The following is an 18,603-nucleotide window of genomic DNA, read 5'->3' on the forward strand; positions in this document are numbered from 1 at the left end:
AATGAGGGGCTGTATCGGTTACATTGGCCCAGGGACATGGCCATCTGGAGTTTTCTTAATTGAGTTCATTGGGGTGAGGTAATTCACACAGACTATGGGCAGTGCTATTTCATGAGCTGGATCCTGAGCTGAAATGAAAAGGAGAGAGAGAGAGAAAGCTCAATGCTAACATAGATACTTTAATTCATTACTCTGTTCTCCGCTGTGGAGGTAGTGTGACTTGCTGCTTTAGCTGCTGGTTGCTTCACTGCAATAATGGACTTTAAGCTGGAAATTTGAGCCAAAAAATTCCTTATCTCACTGAAGTCATTTTGTCTGCAGTATGTACAACAGACAAAGATAAGATAGAAGTTAAGTATCAGGAGGTAAACCCATTGCTTTAGTTAACCTGACCATGTGGCTTTAGGGCCACATTTGTGGAAGGAATGCAGAAGGGTTTGAATCTTGAGCTCAGAAAGCAATAAATACTAGAGGCAGAGCTTAATGACTGGTTGTTGTGTGAGCTTAGAAGATAAGAGTTTTGAAAGGAATGGCCTGGCTAATGAGATTTCAGAGGGGAATGAGCATTCTATCAGGAATTGGGCTTAGGGTCTATTTGTGTTTTGTCTATTCTGCTCGTGTTCTGAGCACCTGAGTGAATTCCTTTGAGAGGTGCTGTGTTAACTTGGTTGACAGAGAACATTCTGGACTGGAAAATACCAAGGCTGGTGCTGAGGGGAAACATCAGGGCCTTTGATTACTAATGGATGTAGGATGCCCCAACCCACTTATGTGGTTTCACTCCTGGGCAGGAGGTCCTGCAGTGTATAAGAAAGCAGGCTAAGCAAACCACGGGAAACAAGCCATATTACAAGCTCTGCCTTAGTTCCTGCCTTCGGTTCCCTTCCCTGCATGAGTTCATGACAGACACTTTAGTTACTGAACAAACTCCCTAGACTCTAGTTGTACATTTTCTTAGACAGCATTGTGGAGTTCTGAGTATTACTATTACATGAGCCCTCTTTTACCAAAAATGGTGTGTCTTGACAAAAATGGAAACAGTTTGGGCCAAATGATGGTAGTCACAGACATCATGTTCAGGGGTTAGGTAGTAGTGCTGAGGTACTGTGCTCAAGGGTTGGGTGATGCTGAGGTACTGTGCTCAGGGGCTGGGTGCTGCTGCTGAGGTACTGTGCTCAGGGGCTGGGTGCTGCTGCTGAGGTACTGTGCTCAGGGGCTGGGTGATGCTGAGGTACTGTGCACAGGGACTAGTTACTGCACTGTGAACTTCTGCTTTCCTCAGTAAACATGCCCTGTATCCTCATGAAGAGGGAAAACACTCATTTTCCTGAAGCAACAGAACACTGCCTGCCCTGAGCTATTGCTGTGGATGGAAACAGAAACCTCTGCTTTTTGTGCACTGGGAAACGGAAAGCAGCTGTGATGTGTTTTATGAAGACAGCCCAATTAGGAAACACCTTCTGCCAGCTCACGGACATGTGACATCAGTTTTAGCTACAGTACTACGAGAGACAATGACACACAGTTGGTACAGGAAAATGTTTTAATGGTTAAATTCTGGCTCAGTGCTTATGTTGCAACTTGGGGTGAACTATTTGTCTAGCTGAGGTTTCCTCTGGTCTTTCAATCTTGATTACTCTTCTTTTTTATGTATGTGTTCTACCACATATCCAGCCTTGGGTCTGCCTGACTTGGGATATGTTTGGGAAACACGGATAGCCATGCCTAGCTCACACATGGCATCATAATACCAATAGGATTGGGGTTCCGGTTAAGCACTAAGGGCAGAGCTTGCCATGGTAGAGTGAGGAATGTCTACTCTGCTTCAGAGCCTGGCCCTGTGCTGCAGTTTGCTGGCTGATTCACAGTACAGCTTAGGACACTTAGCTTACTCAGGGAACAAGATCTCAGTCAGGGTTTAAACACTGGCTACACTGCTTCATAACTGACCATCATAATACATTACTCATCTTCTTGGTAAGAGTTCTCTGTGCAGGTTGGTTTCTTGCAATCATTCATCATTCATTCATTCATTCATTCATTCAGGTACTCAGACAAACTTCAGTTTCTCATCTTCCTTTTCTTTGATGTGCATTGATTGAGATTCCTGTATGAAATTGTCATATAAAGATATGAACAATTGTGAGTAAAATATAAATGTGATAGTTATCCTCATTGTCAACTTGACTGGATTTAGTGTCACGATGGATGGAATATCTCTGTGTTTGCATATTCAGATGTTTCTGGGGAGCTTAACTGAGGAGGGAAGACCTTCTATGGATGTGAGTGGCACCCGTAGGCTGCAGCCCAGACTGAATAACACTGGAAAGAGGTGTTGAGCACAAGATTCCTTTCTCTCTGCTTCCTGACTGTGGACACAGTGCGACCAGCCCCTCACTCTCCTGCCTGGGTGCCTTCCCTACCATCTCCCATCATACTCTGAGCCAACAGGAATTTTTCCCCATAGTAATCTGAAAAAGTAACTAACACAAGTGAGGAGGTGCAGGTCAGAGTAGGTATTGAGGAGAAGAGGAGGAAAGCTCTGCTTTATCATAAGACTGGGAATACAAAGGAATTAGATCCTTTCTGTGAAGTTTTAAATCATAGTTTGTGGTATGTTATACATGGCATATGTGATTCTTTGTCTTAGAGAAGAAAAGTAAGTAGTTGGTAAAGTTTACTGTGCCAAAGATCATTAACCTCTGAAAAGCTAAGTTTGTACAGAGACCAAAAGTTCTCAAGAGGAGCAACGTGAAGGGTAAATTCCTTTTTGGATTAAAATGATCACTGGTGCCCTTCCTTTCTTCTCTGGAATCTTCTAGAACAGTGTCTCTGGTTCTGCTTACACACGCAGGACTACTATAGAAATGTTTTGCATGTTGATTTTCATTCCCAAGTGTGTCAAGGACATCTCTCCATTTCAGTGTGTGTGTGTGTGTGTGTGTGTGTGTGTGTGTGTGTGTGTGTGTGTGTCCCTGTTTGTGAATGTTTTGCATCCCATGTCTGGGGTGTGGAGGTCAGAGAACAATGTCTCCTCTCTCTCCACTGTGCATAGCTGCTTTTGAACTTCTGGAGGCTGCTCTGTCTTCTCCATTTTGTAGGAACATTGAGATTTCCAACACTCACTACCCTTCCCTCTTTTATATAAGTTTTGAAGATCTGAACTGGGGTCTCCCAGCTTCAATGGCAAGTACTTTTACCCACAACCCAGTCTCCAAAGCCTAGAGTTTCTTTGGGATTGAATAATTAACATACACATTTGTCTTAAGACAAAGGACGTGCATAAGTACCAGCTACGGACTTTAAAGATAACTAAAACTTTAAGGTCAGGCCTGATGAGGGTCACTGAATGTATATCTTTTTAGGACTTTCTCCAAACACCCCTTTTGCCACTTTCCTTGGCTATATTTTAGCAAAGGCTGTTGCATTGTTCCTGAGTCTTCCCAGGAAGCCATAGCATAGCAGCCTTTAGGGACTGGGACCCCCCTTTAGTTCTGGCTTGCAAAAGCCAAGGTAGGAGAGATCTTCTGCAAACTGCTGATGATGAAGGGCCACGGCTGACATCATAAAGGGCCCTTTTGCTCCCTTTCTCTTTGGAAATCTCACGCTGAAAACAATTCAAACATGTTATGGAAACAAGCCAAAGGTCCCTGGGATTTTTCCTTAGCTACACCTGTACCTGTGCATTCCTAAGATGTTCCATGCACTCTCCTGGGGACAGTGCCACAGCAGGGGTTGTGATACTTCTCTGGACGGTGGGATCTGCTTAGTGGGCTGCAGTCTTCATAGTCTTAAGGATATGTTTCACTGAATCATCACTCAGAGAGTGCACTAGTGATCAAAGTATTGCATTGTGATGATTCGTCTTGGTGTCAGCTGGGCCTCACTTAAGCGTCACCTAGGAGACACACCTCTGAGTGTCCTATAGAAGTCTAAAGGAGTCCCTTCTTGCTGACTCACTGAATACATGCATCTCTCCGTGGTGCTTCCAGCAGGGGTTGAAGTGGGGGAAGTGCCCGGGAGAAGATGGCATTCAGCAGAATTGGACGGCCACCATTGCCAATCAGCAGAGCTTCATGACCACCACTGAGTCTTCTAAAATATTCAGTTCAGATCCGGTGCTGGAAACCTGCCCTTCTGTGTGAACTACTGCTGCAAAGGTGACTATATATCGGGCTTTACTTGACAATTGTAAGCTGGACTGTGGATATCTCAGGACTCTGCCATTTCATGGGGACTGGGCCTAGAAGAGCAGATTTGGTTCTGGGTCCTGAACTGCTGACCAAGTATTACCAAGTACTATCAAGTACTACAAAGTATTACCAAACAGTATCACCCTTCACATTGGTGGCCACAGAAAGGGCTTTGGGACAACCTTTTCTGGCCAGCTGCACAACTGCCCTTCTGAGACTGATAGGGTTTTGATGGCCGGGCTCCCAAACAGTGCCTTTAATGTTAGGCTGGAACATTTTCTCCAGCGGCTCAGCTCCATGCAGCCCTGCTGCAGAGTGGAATGTCAGGAGCTGACAGTATCCATAACTTGGCTGAGTTATAAAGTGAACTCACGTCTAGCAAACTCACCATGTAAAAGTGCAGTGATTATAACACATCAAAGAGATACTAACACAGAGTCTTAGGCCACGTATAGAACATTTTAATTCACAGATCATGTTACCATACATTAGAGCGATGCCTCAGAACACAGTGTAATTCCACAGAGAGATACATATACATATATCCCTGAGCATTAGACCTCATCTGGACATACTCACATGAGGCCTGCGTGATGGTTCTTTGTCTAATAATAGCTTATGAAACAACATCAATCCATCAAGAGGGCAGTCCATGAGCTGAGTTACTGCGGTAAGGAGCTAACTGCTGCTGGGTGTGATTGGTCGCCTGTTTATCTATGCAACCATTAGACTCCAAACTCCAAACAGATCGAAACCTGGGACCTTTTTTTTTTTTTTCAAATAACACCATGAAGCGTCCCTCTTACAAAAACACAGCCCATGATTTTATCATTGAACACATTATAACAGAGACACCAAAGGCTGTAAAATCAGTGTGAGATGTCCTAGCCTCTGAAGTTCTTGAGTAAAACCCCCTTCACAGCATTACTACTCTGCATCAATCAGTCATGGGACACAAGGCATCAGCCTGTAACACTTAACAAATGTCCACTAGATCATCCCCTATTCTCCCAGCAGAGAGCATCTGCTTCACAAAATGAGCACCCAGATTTAACACTGAAAATGTAACCAATGAATGATCTAATCCAAGTTTGATCTTTACTGTGATAATAAAATATTGTAATTCTTTCCTTTAGGAAAGGGAGATTTTTGAATATTTTAAGCACAGAGATCTCACACACCTCCTGTGCATGCACAAGGCGGGGGGTGGGGGGGTACATTTAGAATGGTGGCTCATTTCCCAAGCAGATTCTCATCATGTTCTACTTTAATCAGGGAAAGAGACATGCAGCTTCCCTCAGCCAGGAGAAAATATACTGCAATTCAGAAGGTTGGACCTCAGCTTCATGATTGCTTTCCTCTCATTTGATCAAGTGGGTGTCTGGCCATGTCCTCTGGGATTTCCCAGGTGAACTAAGCACACAGGACTTAACTAAAAAAAAAAATCACAATCTTCAGGGGGAATGTGACTCAAATTTCACATAGAAAAATCTACATAGGAGTTGGTTAATACACACGTGCAATCCCTAGCACTTGAGAGGGTGAGGTTAGGGCAGAGGTATCATGAGTTCCAGGCCAGCCTGGGCTACATAGTTATATTTATACTCAAGCAAAAATAGGTAAAACACACACACACACACACACACACACACTAGAAAACACAGAAAACCCTGACCTATATTTTTCATGAGACAAAGTGTGTCTCAGTTGAATTATAATGACCTAACTAAAGTATGAACATCTTTTGTGAGTAAATACCCCAAATTCCAGTTCCTTAGAAAAATTTTAGTATTAATATAAGCACCAAAAAAAACCCCAAACAAAAGCAAATAAAACAAAGAAGGAACAGAACCAAAATCCACCAAGTCCTAAAAATAGACTCAGAAGCAAAGTTTCTGAGATACTTAATGAGGTCTGACTTCCCGGGGCCCTCTAGCGGCCACAGTGGAACTACAGGGGAGTTCAGTTTCTTGGACAGAACAAAATTTTCCATGGCTTTACTCTTTGATAGGAAATTATTTTCCAAGCAGTGAGGCACTGTCTAGGCTTAATAACCTCATGCAATGCTTCCACAGGAAGATTTTGGCTAGTTCACATTCTGTCTTTTGCCTTTTTGGTGTAAAGAAGGAACTGTTTTTGGTTTTGTTTTTGTTATTTTTGTTTTTTTTTTTTTGTTTTGTTTTGTTTTGTTTTTTTGTTTTTCTCATGTTGACCTAGACTAGGTCAAGTTTCAGTGTTTCTTGAAAGATATGCTAAGGAACCACAGGCACATTTATACCAAGCCAGCTGCCACATTTTATATTCCTGAAAGACTCCTTCCTGTCTATCCCCCCACGACTCTTCTGGACGTGCCACATGGCCTTGGAGCTTTTCAGAAAAGTGTGACAACCTTTCAGCATGAGAGACTCAAGCAGCCTCAATGCCAGGGCAGTTGCAGCTGCAGAAGTGGCATCCTCATGGCCACACCCTGGGAGGTAAAGTGTACCTTGGCTTTGTCAAGAACCCTGAAGGAATTGCTGCAGTATAAAGCAGCCATCTTGAAGCAGCAGCATCAGAGGCTGGGACCATGAACAAACAGCCTGTTCTAGGAAATAACTCCTTCCATAAGAGTAAGATTCTAACTTAAGGCTCTATGAGATATGCCTTGATTCTACACTTTTGAGTAAAAAGTCCAATATTCCAAAGCAGAAAAGCATTAGAATAGTCAGCAGTAATTGGAGGGTGTGTTTTGTGAAGTTTCCTGTTGACAAAATTGGCATAGTTAGCAAAAAATAACCCAGTTTCTCAAGGGGAACAAAAAGGAAAAAGGAAATGTGGGATTCACAGTAAAATCCACACAAAAATTCAAATATAAATGAAATGCTGGTTCTTAGGGGTCACTGGACCTTGCTCCTCTGAGAACCGAACTCTCTCCTGTGGAGGACGATTATCTGCTGCATAATTTTACTCCCTTTTTAGTTCAGTCAAACTGAAAGAAAAATAAACAGACTGTATTCTAATAACAACAGTCCGTAGATAGCCAGAAGATGTAGCTTGTTGAAGGATAGCTGGGCGTGAATGTCCCTGTAGCTGGTCGGAGTTTCCTTCCCATCTCAGCCTCACCAGTCCAGCTTCAGGTCAGCTTTACTCCACACATACTTTCCGCCACGCTTCAGAAACATCTTCTCATCAAATCCACTGAACTTTATTGCTTCTTCCACGCCAACATCCAGAATAGACTTGGAAGGGTCCTTCCGGCCACCGGTACAGTTCAGAAAGCGCATCTGGGAAAAGCAAGGTAGAAATAAGTATGCTTCCATATGGTTTATCCTGTAAAACTCAATGGAGGGTATCCTATCAAAAGTATTTCCGACATCCCAAGCATGGTCTATGTTTACTGAGATCTAAAATCAGATTCCATGCCCAACTCACATGACGAACACCCATGCCGAGGGTGACTTGAACATTTGTAGGGGCCGAGTGTCATGAACAGTACAGTCTTACGGCCCAAGGACTTGATGCTTTCTTGGAGTGGAGAGGACATTAAGAACAGACTTTCTCTAAGTGTGGGCATCGGAATTTGTTAGACATGTGCACTAAGGTAACTGAGAGCACAGAGCAGAGCGGCTGCTGCCCTGTGTTGTGCAGAAGCTCAGTTGAATGACCTCAGTAAAATGGCAGCTGTGTGTGATGTGAATCCTCACCCAGGCTTTTCCTGGAAGGAATAGGGACAAGACAGAGGCTACCGAGGGGAGCAAGGGCTGGGTCAAGAACAGAAGTTCCCCCAACACATCCTATCCTCATAGACTTCCTCTGATTCTTTCCTCCCCAATGTTGTAGGCAGGGGTGAGGTCTTTGTACTTGTGTTTCTCTACATTCTGTAGGGCATCAGGTGGCACACACTGAACTGCGATGTTATCCAACTGGAAAAAAATATTAAATTTTGATTCATTCATGTTTGTTATGACTCTGTGGAGATCACACGGCTCACTGAAGAGCGTGGTTCAAAATCTCCAGTCAATCATGACAGTTTATACTCTAAAATAACTTTCATTTTTCTCTTTCTTTAGATCCATAGCCTGAACATTTCTCTGGTAACTTTCCCCCTTACACTGCATAAAATTCATGTTGACAATTAAGTACAACTGCTGTAATTTATCATTGATTACTTTGAAAATAACAAAGCACAGAAGTCGTAACAAATGTTTTTCAAAAAGCCAAGGTCAATACCGTGCCCTTTGTTCTTTTTGTAGTTCACTTAAAAATAAAACCCATACACAGTCTGGAATGGAATTGTCTGTCCTCTGGGGAATATCAGCAGAAGTTGTAAATCCAAAAGTTCTAAATAACAACAAAGAAAAGGAAGGCAAGTGTGATTTCATTCCTTTTTAAAGAAGGGTGGGTTTTCCTTTGGAAGCAATGGTCCTGGAGATAACGCTGGTGGTGTCTGAAGGGGACAATGAGACTTCCCCTCATTGTCAAGGTTCATCTGCAGTGCAGGTGTTGGCAGCCCCTCAGTTATCCAAGACAGTGTGGGGTGGAGGTGACAGTGTCACAGCAGAACCCTCAAATCCACACAGACCACACCATGCAGGGCTCTCCTGAGTAGGACAGCCTTATGACATTTGCAGAGGCATGGCTACCTGGGATGTCATCTCATGGTGGTTAATGCCAGTCCAGCCCAGGATAGTGTCTGGGATGTGCAGAGAGGGAAGGTGGCGTGTGAAGCCAGGGCAGTACCATGCTGACATTATAACCACCAGAGGAGCACTGGGCATAACAGATGTTTTGAAGGAGCTCAGTTTAGCACATCTTCCAGCATTGCTAGCTTTCAAGTGATTTAATAGCTCATTGGGAATACTCACATATTCATCTAGGATAAGGTAGGAGTCTTTCATCTGCAGTGGAAAAAAGAATCAAATGTTAGTTTTCATCTAACATTCATTGTTTATTTTGTATGTCTTACTGGCTGTCCCTCCTATGTTGTGTGTCTGTGCCTTGAATTTGTTCTTCTTCCCACATTTCCCATTTATTTGCAGGCCTGTGGAGTGGCCCTAACAGTGGAGAATCTGCAATGTCCAGTCCTCCCACTCATTCTGGATTTTCTGCTTCAGACCAAAAGACTTTTACACCGAGGCCTGTTTTGTGTACCAGTTTCCTTTGCCCTCAAGCCATTTCCAGGAGAGCTATTGTCATCTCTCAGTCCCCACCACAGTGGCCACCATTCAAGGAATCGCCCAGGTTTTCAATGCTCAAATCCGGCTCTCTGCAAAGGACTTGTTTCTGAAGCTCCCAACATTGCTGGGACCTGACTTGAGATGGCTTTGTGTTCTTGGGTGTATTGGACACTGCTATGCTGTCTGCAGGGAGGTTTTCGACAAACATTTTTTCCTAATAAAGGCTAAACACCAAATAATAATACTTCTTTCTTCCTCCTGTTTCCTTTCTTTCTTCTTCTCCCTCCTTTTCCCTTCCCCTCCTCCCCTTCCTTTTTGACAGGGCATCAGATGACCTAAGCTGACCTCGAACTCACTACATAGCCAAGGATATATATCCTTGAGTTTTTGGTCCTTCTGATAACACTTCCTGAATGCTGGATTACACATGTGCAGTAACAGTTTTTAGCTATGCTGGGAAATTAAATCCAGAACTCCCAGCAGGTATTCTCCCAAGTAAGACACATTTCTAGATCTGCTAATATGTCTGGTTATACAGGACACACAGTCTGTGTCTCTGTTGCTCTGCACCACACTGTGGAAGTCACCACTACCCAAATCAACAAATGCAAACTCAAGTAAAATAATGAAAGAATGTAATACAACCCTGCTCCTTAGTAACTTTAAAGATAGACACTCAAGAACTAGCAAACCATTTCTACATTTTGCCCAACTTTTAAAATAATCACCTGAGAGGGCATAAGGGACATTGCAATGACACTGACACTGTAATGACATTTGTGCTTCTCTGACACACATAGAGAGTGTGTGTTAAATTTGTTGAGTTATACATATGATTATACATTTAATCACATCATCTCTGAGGTGGCCTAGTCAGACCCATTGTTGGGTAGCAAAGAAATTACTGTCTTTGCAGAGCCCCACCCTGAAGAAAGATATCCATGATGGACCTGCATCTGTTTGATTCTGGCATTGTATTCCTCTGCCATTCCCCTTCCAGAATGTCTGGAATAACAAGATGACAAATTGCAAAGTTCCCAGGGGAGAAAGTCACCCTGTCCCCATTAGAATCAGTGTGGATATGTGGTAGTGAACAAGGTAGCTTTTGCTGCATCCAACCTTCTGGTTAGATTCAGGCACCAAACAGGACACCTCTTTGTGACGCTCCAAGAATGTTTCAAATTCTTCATTGCTTATAAGAAATCTTTCTGCTTCCCTCAGGGCATCTTCTCCTGAGTTCTCACCCTCAATTAGGAGGCACTGGAAAACCTGGAAGAGAATAAAGCATGTGGTAGGCCAAGAGCTTTACACCATCATTCACTATAAGCCTGCAGCGAACAGAAAACCCTTCCCAAGTGGCAATCCTACACAACTTATGACTAGTGAGCTCAGAATACAACTGCTAGTCACTGCTAAGTCTGTGATGACTTACAGTATAAGGCTCTGAGCCACAAGTGATGGAGCTAATGAAGTAAAGGTGCTCCCCCTTGGGACATTGCCTATATCAGTATCATGGACACCAGAGATTTCTAAGCAGGAACTGACCCCTACCACTGACAGCCAGTATATTGAAATGATTTATCGTGAAGCCTGAGTAGGAGGCAGAAGATTGTAGAGAGAGATCATAAGAGAAGAACAATCCAAAGTAAGGAAGGAAAATGCACAGATGAGTTTTAAGAATAAAAGGGTGAAGGGAGAAGAGTGAAAGGCAGTAAGAGTCAGAGTAACCCTGAGGTGAAGGAGAGAAAAAAATGAACAGTGTGACAGATGACTGGATGAGGCAAGCTGTAGATCTATGGGATCCTCTATCAGAGGTCTCTGCCTCTCCATTGGTCAGTTCTGGCTCCTTCTATCATCAACCATTCTTTAGCTGTTTTTCATTTACTCTGTGCCCAAAGGTGTTGCTGACATTCGATTTTAATACATCTATTTTTTAAAAAAATCTCTAAAATATATAGCATGATTTGCTTCCCCCAAGCCTACTTCCAAACATATTATGGTCTAATCAAAGGAAAAATGATATGATCTCTTTATCCCCACTGTGTGGCTCACTATATAAAGATGAACAAAGATGATCTTGAAATGACAGCTTTCCATAGGAGAGCATGACACTGAGCTAGCTGGGACCCTCTTGCCTGGGCTAGCACACATGTGAAAATTCTTCCTTCCTTTCAAAATATAGTCAAAAGCAACTTCCTCTATTATGTTTTGCAATCCAGCTTGGTATGCCCCTACATTCCCAGGTTCACCGCACACGCACACAAATGTCATGGAACATGTGTCCTCCATACTCTAGTCCTTGCCAAAACTCAGTTCCCAAGTCTTATCCTTGGGTGTGTCTACTCTGTCTCCAGGGACAGATTCAAAGGAACTACACAGGAGTCACCATGTGGCTTATTAAAAATGTATGCACATGACACCCCTCTTGCCTGTGCCAGTCCTTATTAGATATAACAGCAGGGAGAAGTTCGAGAAGCTGCCTTCTTAGCAACCCTCCCTGATGGGTTCTCAGCAGCCAGGTGTAGAAAATTTGAATTTGCAGTGATTTCCCCTTGTATTGTGGTCCTACCTGTGGTAGTCTGGCTTGTATCTGTGTGAGCTTGGGACTTCCAGCAGCTGCTATCCGGGCCAGTTGTAAAGAATGCATTTTGATATAGAGTCTAATATGGCTCTATACACTCTACTGTCACCAAGTAATTCAATGTAAACTCACGAGCATTGAAATTTATGAGAAACATCTAGCACCATCCATACACAAGCCAGGGGTGGGGAGAAATATTCTATTATTATTATTATCATCATTGTTATTATTATTTAACAACTTATTCTTCAGAACCTCTCCAATCACTCACCAGGGCCTTGACCTTTACTCTCAGACAAGTCCTGAAGGATATTATTTCAAGATTTTGCAAACAGAATATGAGACAAAGCATAGTGAGGATGTAAGCCTAACAGAGAAGAGTCAAGGTCCTGGCTAGAAAATCCCAGAATCCTCAGTGTTCCTGTTGTTTTCAGTGTCACTGAGCCAAGTTTCCTGAGTGTTTTGTGGATTGAAGTCAAACATGTTCTAGTGTGGGCTTACCTTCCAGCGCACAGGGCTCAGGGCCTTGATGTGTTCATTCATGTCTTCGTCCACGTTGAAGCGATTAATGACAGAGTTGATCTTGAAAGCCACCTTGTAATCCCTGCACCACCTCCTCAGCTTTTGAAGGTTTTCCACATGGTTCTTTTTTCCTTGACCACGGCCAATCAGAGCATTAACCTGCTCATCGAAGCTGTCGCAGGAGATAGCAAGAATGTCCAAATACTCCCCTACAGGACAATGATAAGAAAAAAATAATTTAAAAAAATTCTCCCTGAGTCCTGGATGTCATGTATGCCTCTTTACAGTAAAGCCCATTGTCTTCCCAGTGGTGTTGTAAAGAATTTTTATGATTCCCTGTCTCATACACATAAAAATCAGAGATGTGAATTACATCTGGTGTGTATTTTCTCATTAAAATACATACATATGTATGAAAGCACAGAGCTACTTAATGTGGTCAGTTTTAAACTCTGCATACATGTATATACATGAGGAATCAATGGCATATTTTAATCAGATTTTCCACTTGTTTTATCATCGAGATTATATAAATTCTGAAGTCTATTTCTATTAATTAGATTTGCTTTGCCCATCACACAGACAAGCTTGCCTTATAGATAATAAATATCTAGTATTTTTTGCCAGGGTCATGAGCATCCTTTTGACATGCCTTTCACTGTATCTTACTTGCTATGTTTTATTTACTATGTAAATATTTACAGACACTCTATGCTCTGTCAGGTACAACTAATCTAGAGGCTGAGAAAACCCAGATAAAGAGGAACTGGGCATAGGAACCACCATTCAGCCAGGCCCCACCCTGCTAGCTCACTCATTAAGAGTTCTGATAGGGAGTCATTTGAAGAGCTTAGAGAATATTGAAAATCGTCTTGGTTTTCAGCTCTCTTTACTGGTTTCTGCAGCTTCCATTTTTACCTCTGTGTCCTGGGACCTCTCTCTTCCTGTCCTGATCCCTGCCCCTCCCCTGCCTGAGAAGGGCAGGCACCCCCGGGGCTGAGATATCCCTTGCAGATGACCAAGTTTGCGCTCTCCCGGTCACTGAGAATTGACAAACTTCTCTATTCTATCTTAAGATTTCTTTTTGTAGTATAAAAGCTAAGAGTTCTAAAACTTCTTTTAGACACCATTCTCTGTATTCAATATTCTCTATAGTCATGAGCAGACTAATTTTAGCTCCTATTTAAGGCTTAATTCCTGTTGCCTATATTTAACAAGCACAAACTGGAGCCAGAATAAGGCTGTTACTTAAAACAACTCAACGTGTTCCAAAACTTGACCTCTAGTAAATTCCCAAAGAGACATCGAACCAGGACGAGGCAACTGGACATTGAGTTTCTGACAAAACCAAGGGAAAACAGAAGTTCAGAACCAAACACATAAAAAGCAGTTCCTTCCGGGAGTACCTTGGCTGTTAGGCAAGAACAGTGAGCATCTGTGAGTCCATCGCTGCATCCCGACATGTCTCTCTCTATCTTTGGCTGTATTTCTGTGATGCCCCCTTCTCCTGGTCACAACACTTTGAAGGAATGGGTTGACAGAGCCCATCTGTTTGCTCAGTCTCTGTGTTTTTCCAGAAGACCAGAGATTCTCATGGTGTACTGTGTTTTATTTTGAATATTCTGCTGCTGCTGCTGCTGCTGCTGCTGCTCCAGCTTGAGTCAGCACAGTGAGTGATGTGTGTAAGCTCCAGCCATGGGGTCATGTGTCAGGATTGTGTAAATATAAGTGGGATGTGTTTGGCGATATTGTTGGGATCCCAGTAGCTCTGCACTAAACAATATGCGCCTAAGTGACCAGCACTGTATGCCACTCTCTGATCCAAGACCCAAGTGAGTCTCCTGTGTAAAGACAACCCAGACATTTCCTGAGGTTCTCTGCTAGGACAAAAGTAGAACCTGTATAGGGTCAGATAGAGATTGGCTCAGGGGCAGATGTCCTCTCTGGACACAATGATTCACACCTGTGTCCTGCTGTATATTGCTCTCACTGAAAGAGTCTTGGCAAACTCCTAACTTGGAGTTGTGAGGTTCTGACCAGCTATTACTTGTGCACGTAGATCCAACGTCAAGTTATTTGTAGACATATTTAATTGGCATACTTAACACGGAATATGGTTTTATGTCTCCTGGATAGTTTGAGGATATGGCACATTTCCATCTAGTATAAAAGTCAATTAACATTTGTTATCGGCAGCTACCCAGCTGCTATGGAGAGAGCAGCATATTTGGCTTTTGCAGTCTGTGTGTTCCTCTCTTGCTAGGCAATGATGCTGGGTCACGTCACAATTTCTGAGCAGCCAGTCTCTGAGATTGTGCTGCAGTCATCCTCCTGTTCACACTCCTTGCCACAGGGACAGATATTCCGTGCTGATCCTAAAGGAAGGGCACTGCCAGGTACACCCTCTAAAACAGCCCAGTGCTCTCTCTTCATATTGCTTCTGTCGTCTTTCTCTCACACTTTGCACCACCATCCAGGGCCTCCTTTCACAGATGTCCGGTTTAATGTACTACCCTAGCTTCCTCGCTGAGTCACTGTCCTTGCCTCTAAATTTCCTCCTTGCCTGCACAAACTTTATAGACAGCCTCACCCACAAGTATGACCCTTGTCTGCAGTCACCCCCGCAGATGCATCCTGTGAGCTTATCTTGTCAGTGTCTCCAACCAAAAGTGACAGCCTTCTCTTTGAATGACATCAGAGCTCCAAAGGGTCATAAAGCAAGGGCAGAGAAAGAGACCCTGAGGGGAGGTTATAACTGCCTTCTAAACTGGAGGTAGTCATAATTACAGATTTTCTCAAGAGCTGCATCATGTCATGTGCTGCTCCAAAGAAACTACGAACCTGGGAACATGGACAACTTTGGACAAACATTGGGGTTTTCAGAAATCTTAAGAGCCCCTGAATTCAGACAGACCATGTGATGTGAGCTTCTGGTGTGACTAGATTTACAATCAGCTTAGTCCTAACAAAGAATTTTAAAAGGGAGGGGGTGGTTTACTAGATATAAATAGTGATAAATATAAATATAAATAATATAAATATAAATATAAATAATAGGCTGGCATTCAACTCAGAGATCCATTTGTCTCTGCCTCCTGAGTTCTTGGATCAAAGACATTCACTACCCTGCCCTGTCTCTAACACAGACATTTATATGGCTAGAGCCCACTGATTTTCTTCAGCTAAGCTTAGACACGAGCAATCCATGCATGTTATATTAGAAGGCATAGCAAAGATCTGTGTGCTGACATGACCTGGTATCTCCTTCCAATATCTGTTAGTTAAGCACCCAATAGAAACAAAATAAACTCGCCCCCCACACAGACAAGATCAGATTATATTTTCTTCCCTCCCAGTTCCCCAGATGCTCAGGCGAGGAGCCTACTGGGAGGAAACACAGGAGTGAACAGTACACGTGTCAGTGGCCAAGGTGCCATCCAAGAAAACTTACCATAGTCCTTGAACCATCTCTCCCGGATAAGGCTGCCATTGCTCACTATGCTCACAGAGGGCAGGGCTAGCTCCTCCTTGCAGAATCTCACAAGCTTGCCCAAGTATTCACCCCTGTCCTGAAGGAAGGGTTCTCCTCCAGAAAAGTTGATCTTCTCCAAACCTGTGAGGGGAAATTCTATATGTTTGCACTTTCCAAATTCCTATTTTATTATTTATATTTATAATATATATGTTATATTATATTTCCAAGCACTATTTATTATTGGTTTATGGGGCTGGAGAGATAGCTCAGATAGTTCCCAGGAGCCACCCTGAACAGCTTGCAATTCCCTCCAGGGGATCCTATGCCTCTGGTGACGTCAACAAATGCATGCACACACATACATACATACAAATAAATATTATGGTTTTATAATCTCTCTCTCTCTCTCTCTCTCTCTCTCTCTCTCTCTGTGTGTGTGTGTGTGTGTGTGTGTGTGTGTGTGTGTGTGTGTGTTATGAGCTCATAACAGCTGTGATGTCAGGGCTCAGATACTGTCAAACAGCAAAGACTTAGATGAGTTAGTTGGCAGGTGACTCCAAAAGCTGCATTTTTAACGAGACACCATGCTTTCAGTTAGGAAAGTAAAGACTGGCTACATTACTAAACTCCTGGTGAAAAACGACCAGACCTTGATGTAGGTCCAGTGAGATAACAAAGCTTACAGTCTTTACTGTGGGTAATGAGCCAGGATAGACTCGAGCTGAGTGAGGCAGATCCTGCTGAGTGGTCCTATGTACTGTATGATTCCATTATCACAGCACAGAATCAGGCGAGTCTGACGTGAGCATCAGAAACTGCTTGGGAGTTCCCATGTGGTCAGTGTGGTGACTGGAGGCCAGAGTGTACCTGGAGCACTGGCCAATGACTTTTCTCTTTCCCAGCTGTGCTCCAGGGAGAATTCTTGGCTGAGTGAGTCAGCTGGAAGTGCAGCTAGCATGCTTGCCGCCTAGACACATCTGCTGTGCTTCAGTTAAAGGGTAGCCAGAAAGATAAGGTAGTCTCTAGGTGAGCAGGTGTTCTGGAAAGAGTAGAAGGGCGGAAGGGAGGGAAGGAGGAAGGGGAGGTTCAGAGGAGAAGATGCTGTATTTGAACTTCACTGCTTAATGCATACCTGAGACTGGTTGATAGAGTACGACAGCAAGTCTTGGGAAGAAAATCCCATAACACACCTGTCGAAAATATTTTAAGGCTCCCATGGGGCTGGAGAGGTGGCTCAGTGTGTAATACACAGGCTGGACAGCTCTGAGAATGTGTGTTTAGATCCCCAACACCCAAGTGAACCTGAAACATGGTAGTGGGAGTTTGTACTGCTGGCCCTCCTCCTTCCAGATGGGAGGAAAGACAGGACAATCTGCAAGGATTGAATGCTAATCAATATTGTACATTAGCAGCGAACCAAAGGTAAATCCTGTCTCAAACAGGATTTGACAAGGCTAAGACTGAACTAACACCTGAAATTGTCCTATGATGCTCATAGACTTGCTGTACCCAGCAGCAGACTGAGACACATACACATGAATACACAAACTCTCTCACACACACACACACACACACACACACACACACACACACACACACACACACACACATCATGTGTACACACAGATTGTTTTTTAAAGAGAGAGAGAAGTTTCCATCAATGAATACAGATGGAACAGGGTGAAACTTCTGCCAGGTTGTTTACATAGAGGACTTGGGTCTCCACACACCCACCCCTTCCTCACTTAGTGTTTCTGGAAATCAGATTTCTCTGGGAGAACTCTGTTCCAAACACAAGGATGAATAGGGGTCACTGACCACACACCTCTGCCAACAAGAGTGAGTTCCATGGTCCTGGCCAGGCCAACTCCCAGCCTGGAGGTCCTTCCTGGCTCCCTGGTGCTCCTTTCTCATTCATGCAAATCTGCCTGTTCCCTGGTGTGGCAAATTTTCATGGAGCCCTTCCCATGCCTATCCTATGCACAACTGTCCTGGACCATCCTGGCTTCTGTCTGGTCCAGGAACTTACCAGCCTGTTTGAGCAGAAGCAGTCCTCGCTTGGCCTCCTCCAGGGGCAGCACGAAGGATGTCTTGGCTGTGTGGAAGCAGAAGCCACATTTGTAGTTGCACTGACGAGTGAAGTGGTAGTTGACACTCACGGGGGTTGTGGGCTGAGTGCTGTTCCCATCTTCCTGGGTCTCCTGGGTGTCCTCCGGCTCACCCCGGACCTGTGGCTGTTCCTTCCCGGGATCTAGCCACCCTAATGCTATTCTCAGCCAGCAGAACAGGATGGCCAGGCCACTCCAGAGGGAACCCAGCTGCTGCTGGAACAGGCTCAGCAGCCGAGCAGCTAGAGCAGTGGGCACCAGCATCCCCATGGTGATAGGCACACACCTGCTGCTGCCTGTAAGGGCTTATAAACTGTGGCCCAGCTAGCCACGCCCCCAAGCATTTGATCACTGTGTCACAAGGAGGAGGGAAACACCTCCCTTGACTCAGTTAAACAGAGTTTCTGTTTTCTGAAAATGAAAGTTGGACCAGAGCCAAGACTGAACCTTAGGACGCGCAGGCCAACTCACTGCCTTTCCTTGGCTTCCGGCTGCCCCTATAACCCCTGTAAACATCTGTCCTGATGACGCTGCAAGAATTCCAGCAGCCACGAGTTTCTGAAACAAG

At 43.9% G+C, this 18,603-nt stretch overlaps 1 protein-coding gene across 1 annotated transcript; it reads right to left on the reverse strand.

The window, feature by feature from the left end:
• Positions 1-4,628: 4,628 nt before the first annotated feature.
• Rsad2 (radical S-adenosyl methionine domain containing 2) lies at positions 4,629-18,338 on the reverse strand. Its single transcript, NM_021384.4, has 6 exons — positions 17,957-18,338; positions 15,904-16,065; positions 12,432-12,661; positions 10,469-10,618; positions 9,038-9,070; positions 4,629-7,456 (listed from the first exon to the last, which is right to left on the reverse strand). The coding sequence occupies exons 1-6, from the start codon at positions 18,303-18,305 to the stop codon at positions 7,292-7,294; spliced, it is 1,089 nt and encodes a 362-aa protein (NP_067359.2). The 5' UTR covers positions 18,306-18,338; the 3' UTR covers positions 4,629-7,291.
• Positions 18,339-18,603: the final 265 nt, after the last annotated feature.

Source organism: Mus musculus, chromosome 12, assembly GCF_000001635.26.
Source record: "Mus musculus strain C57BL/6J chromosome 12, GRCm38.p6 C57BL/6J".
Lineage (NCBI taxonomy): Eukaryota > Metazoa > Chordata > Mammalia > Rodentia > Muridae > Mus > Mus musculus.

What these genes read in the sequence shown, in the direction of transcription:
- Rsad2 (NM_021384.4), bottom strand. Translation starts at nt 18,305, where the DNA reads ATGGGGATGCTGGTGCCCACTGCTCTAGCTGCTCGGCTGCTGAGCCTG. An exon ending in GCTTCTGCTCAAACAGGCTG is followed by an intron (nt 16,066 to 17,956) that starts GTAAGTTCCTGG and finishes TTCCCCTCACAG; the next exon opens with GTTTGGAGAAGATCAACTTT. An exon ending in TGAGCCCTGTGCGCTGGAAG is followed by an intron (nt 10,619 to 12,431) that starts GTAAGCCCACAC and finishes ATTCTCTTCCAG; the next exon opens with GTTTTCCAGTGCCTCCTAAT.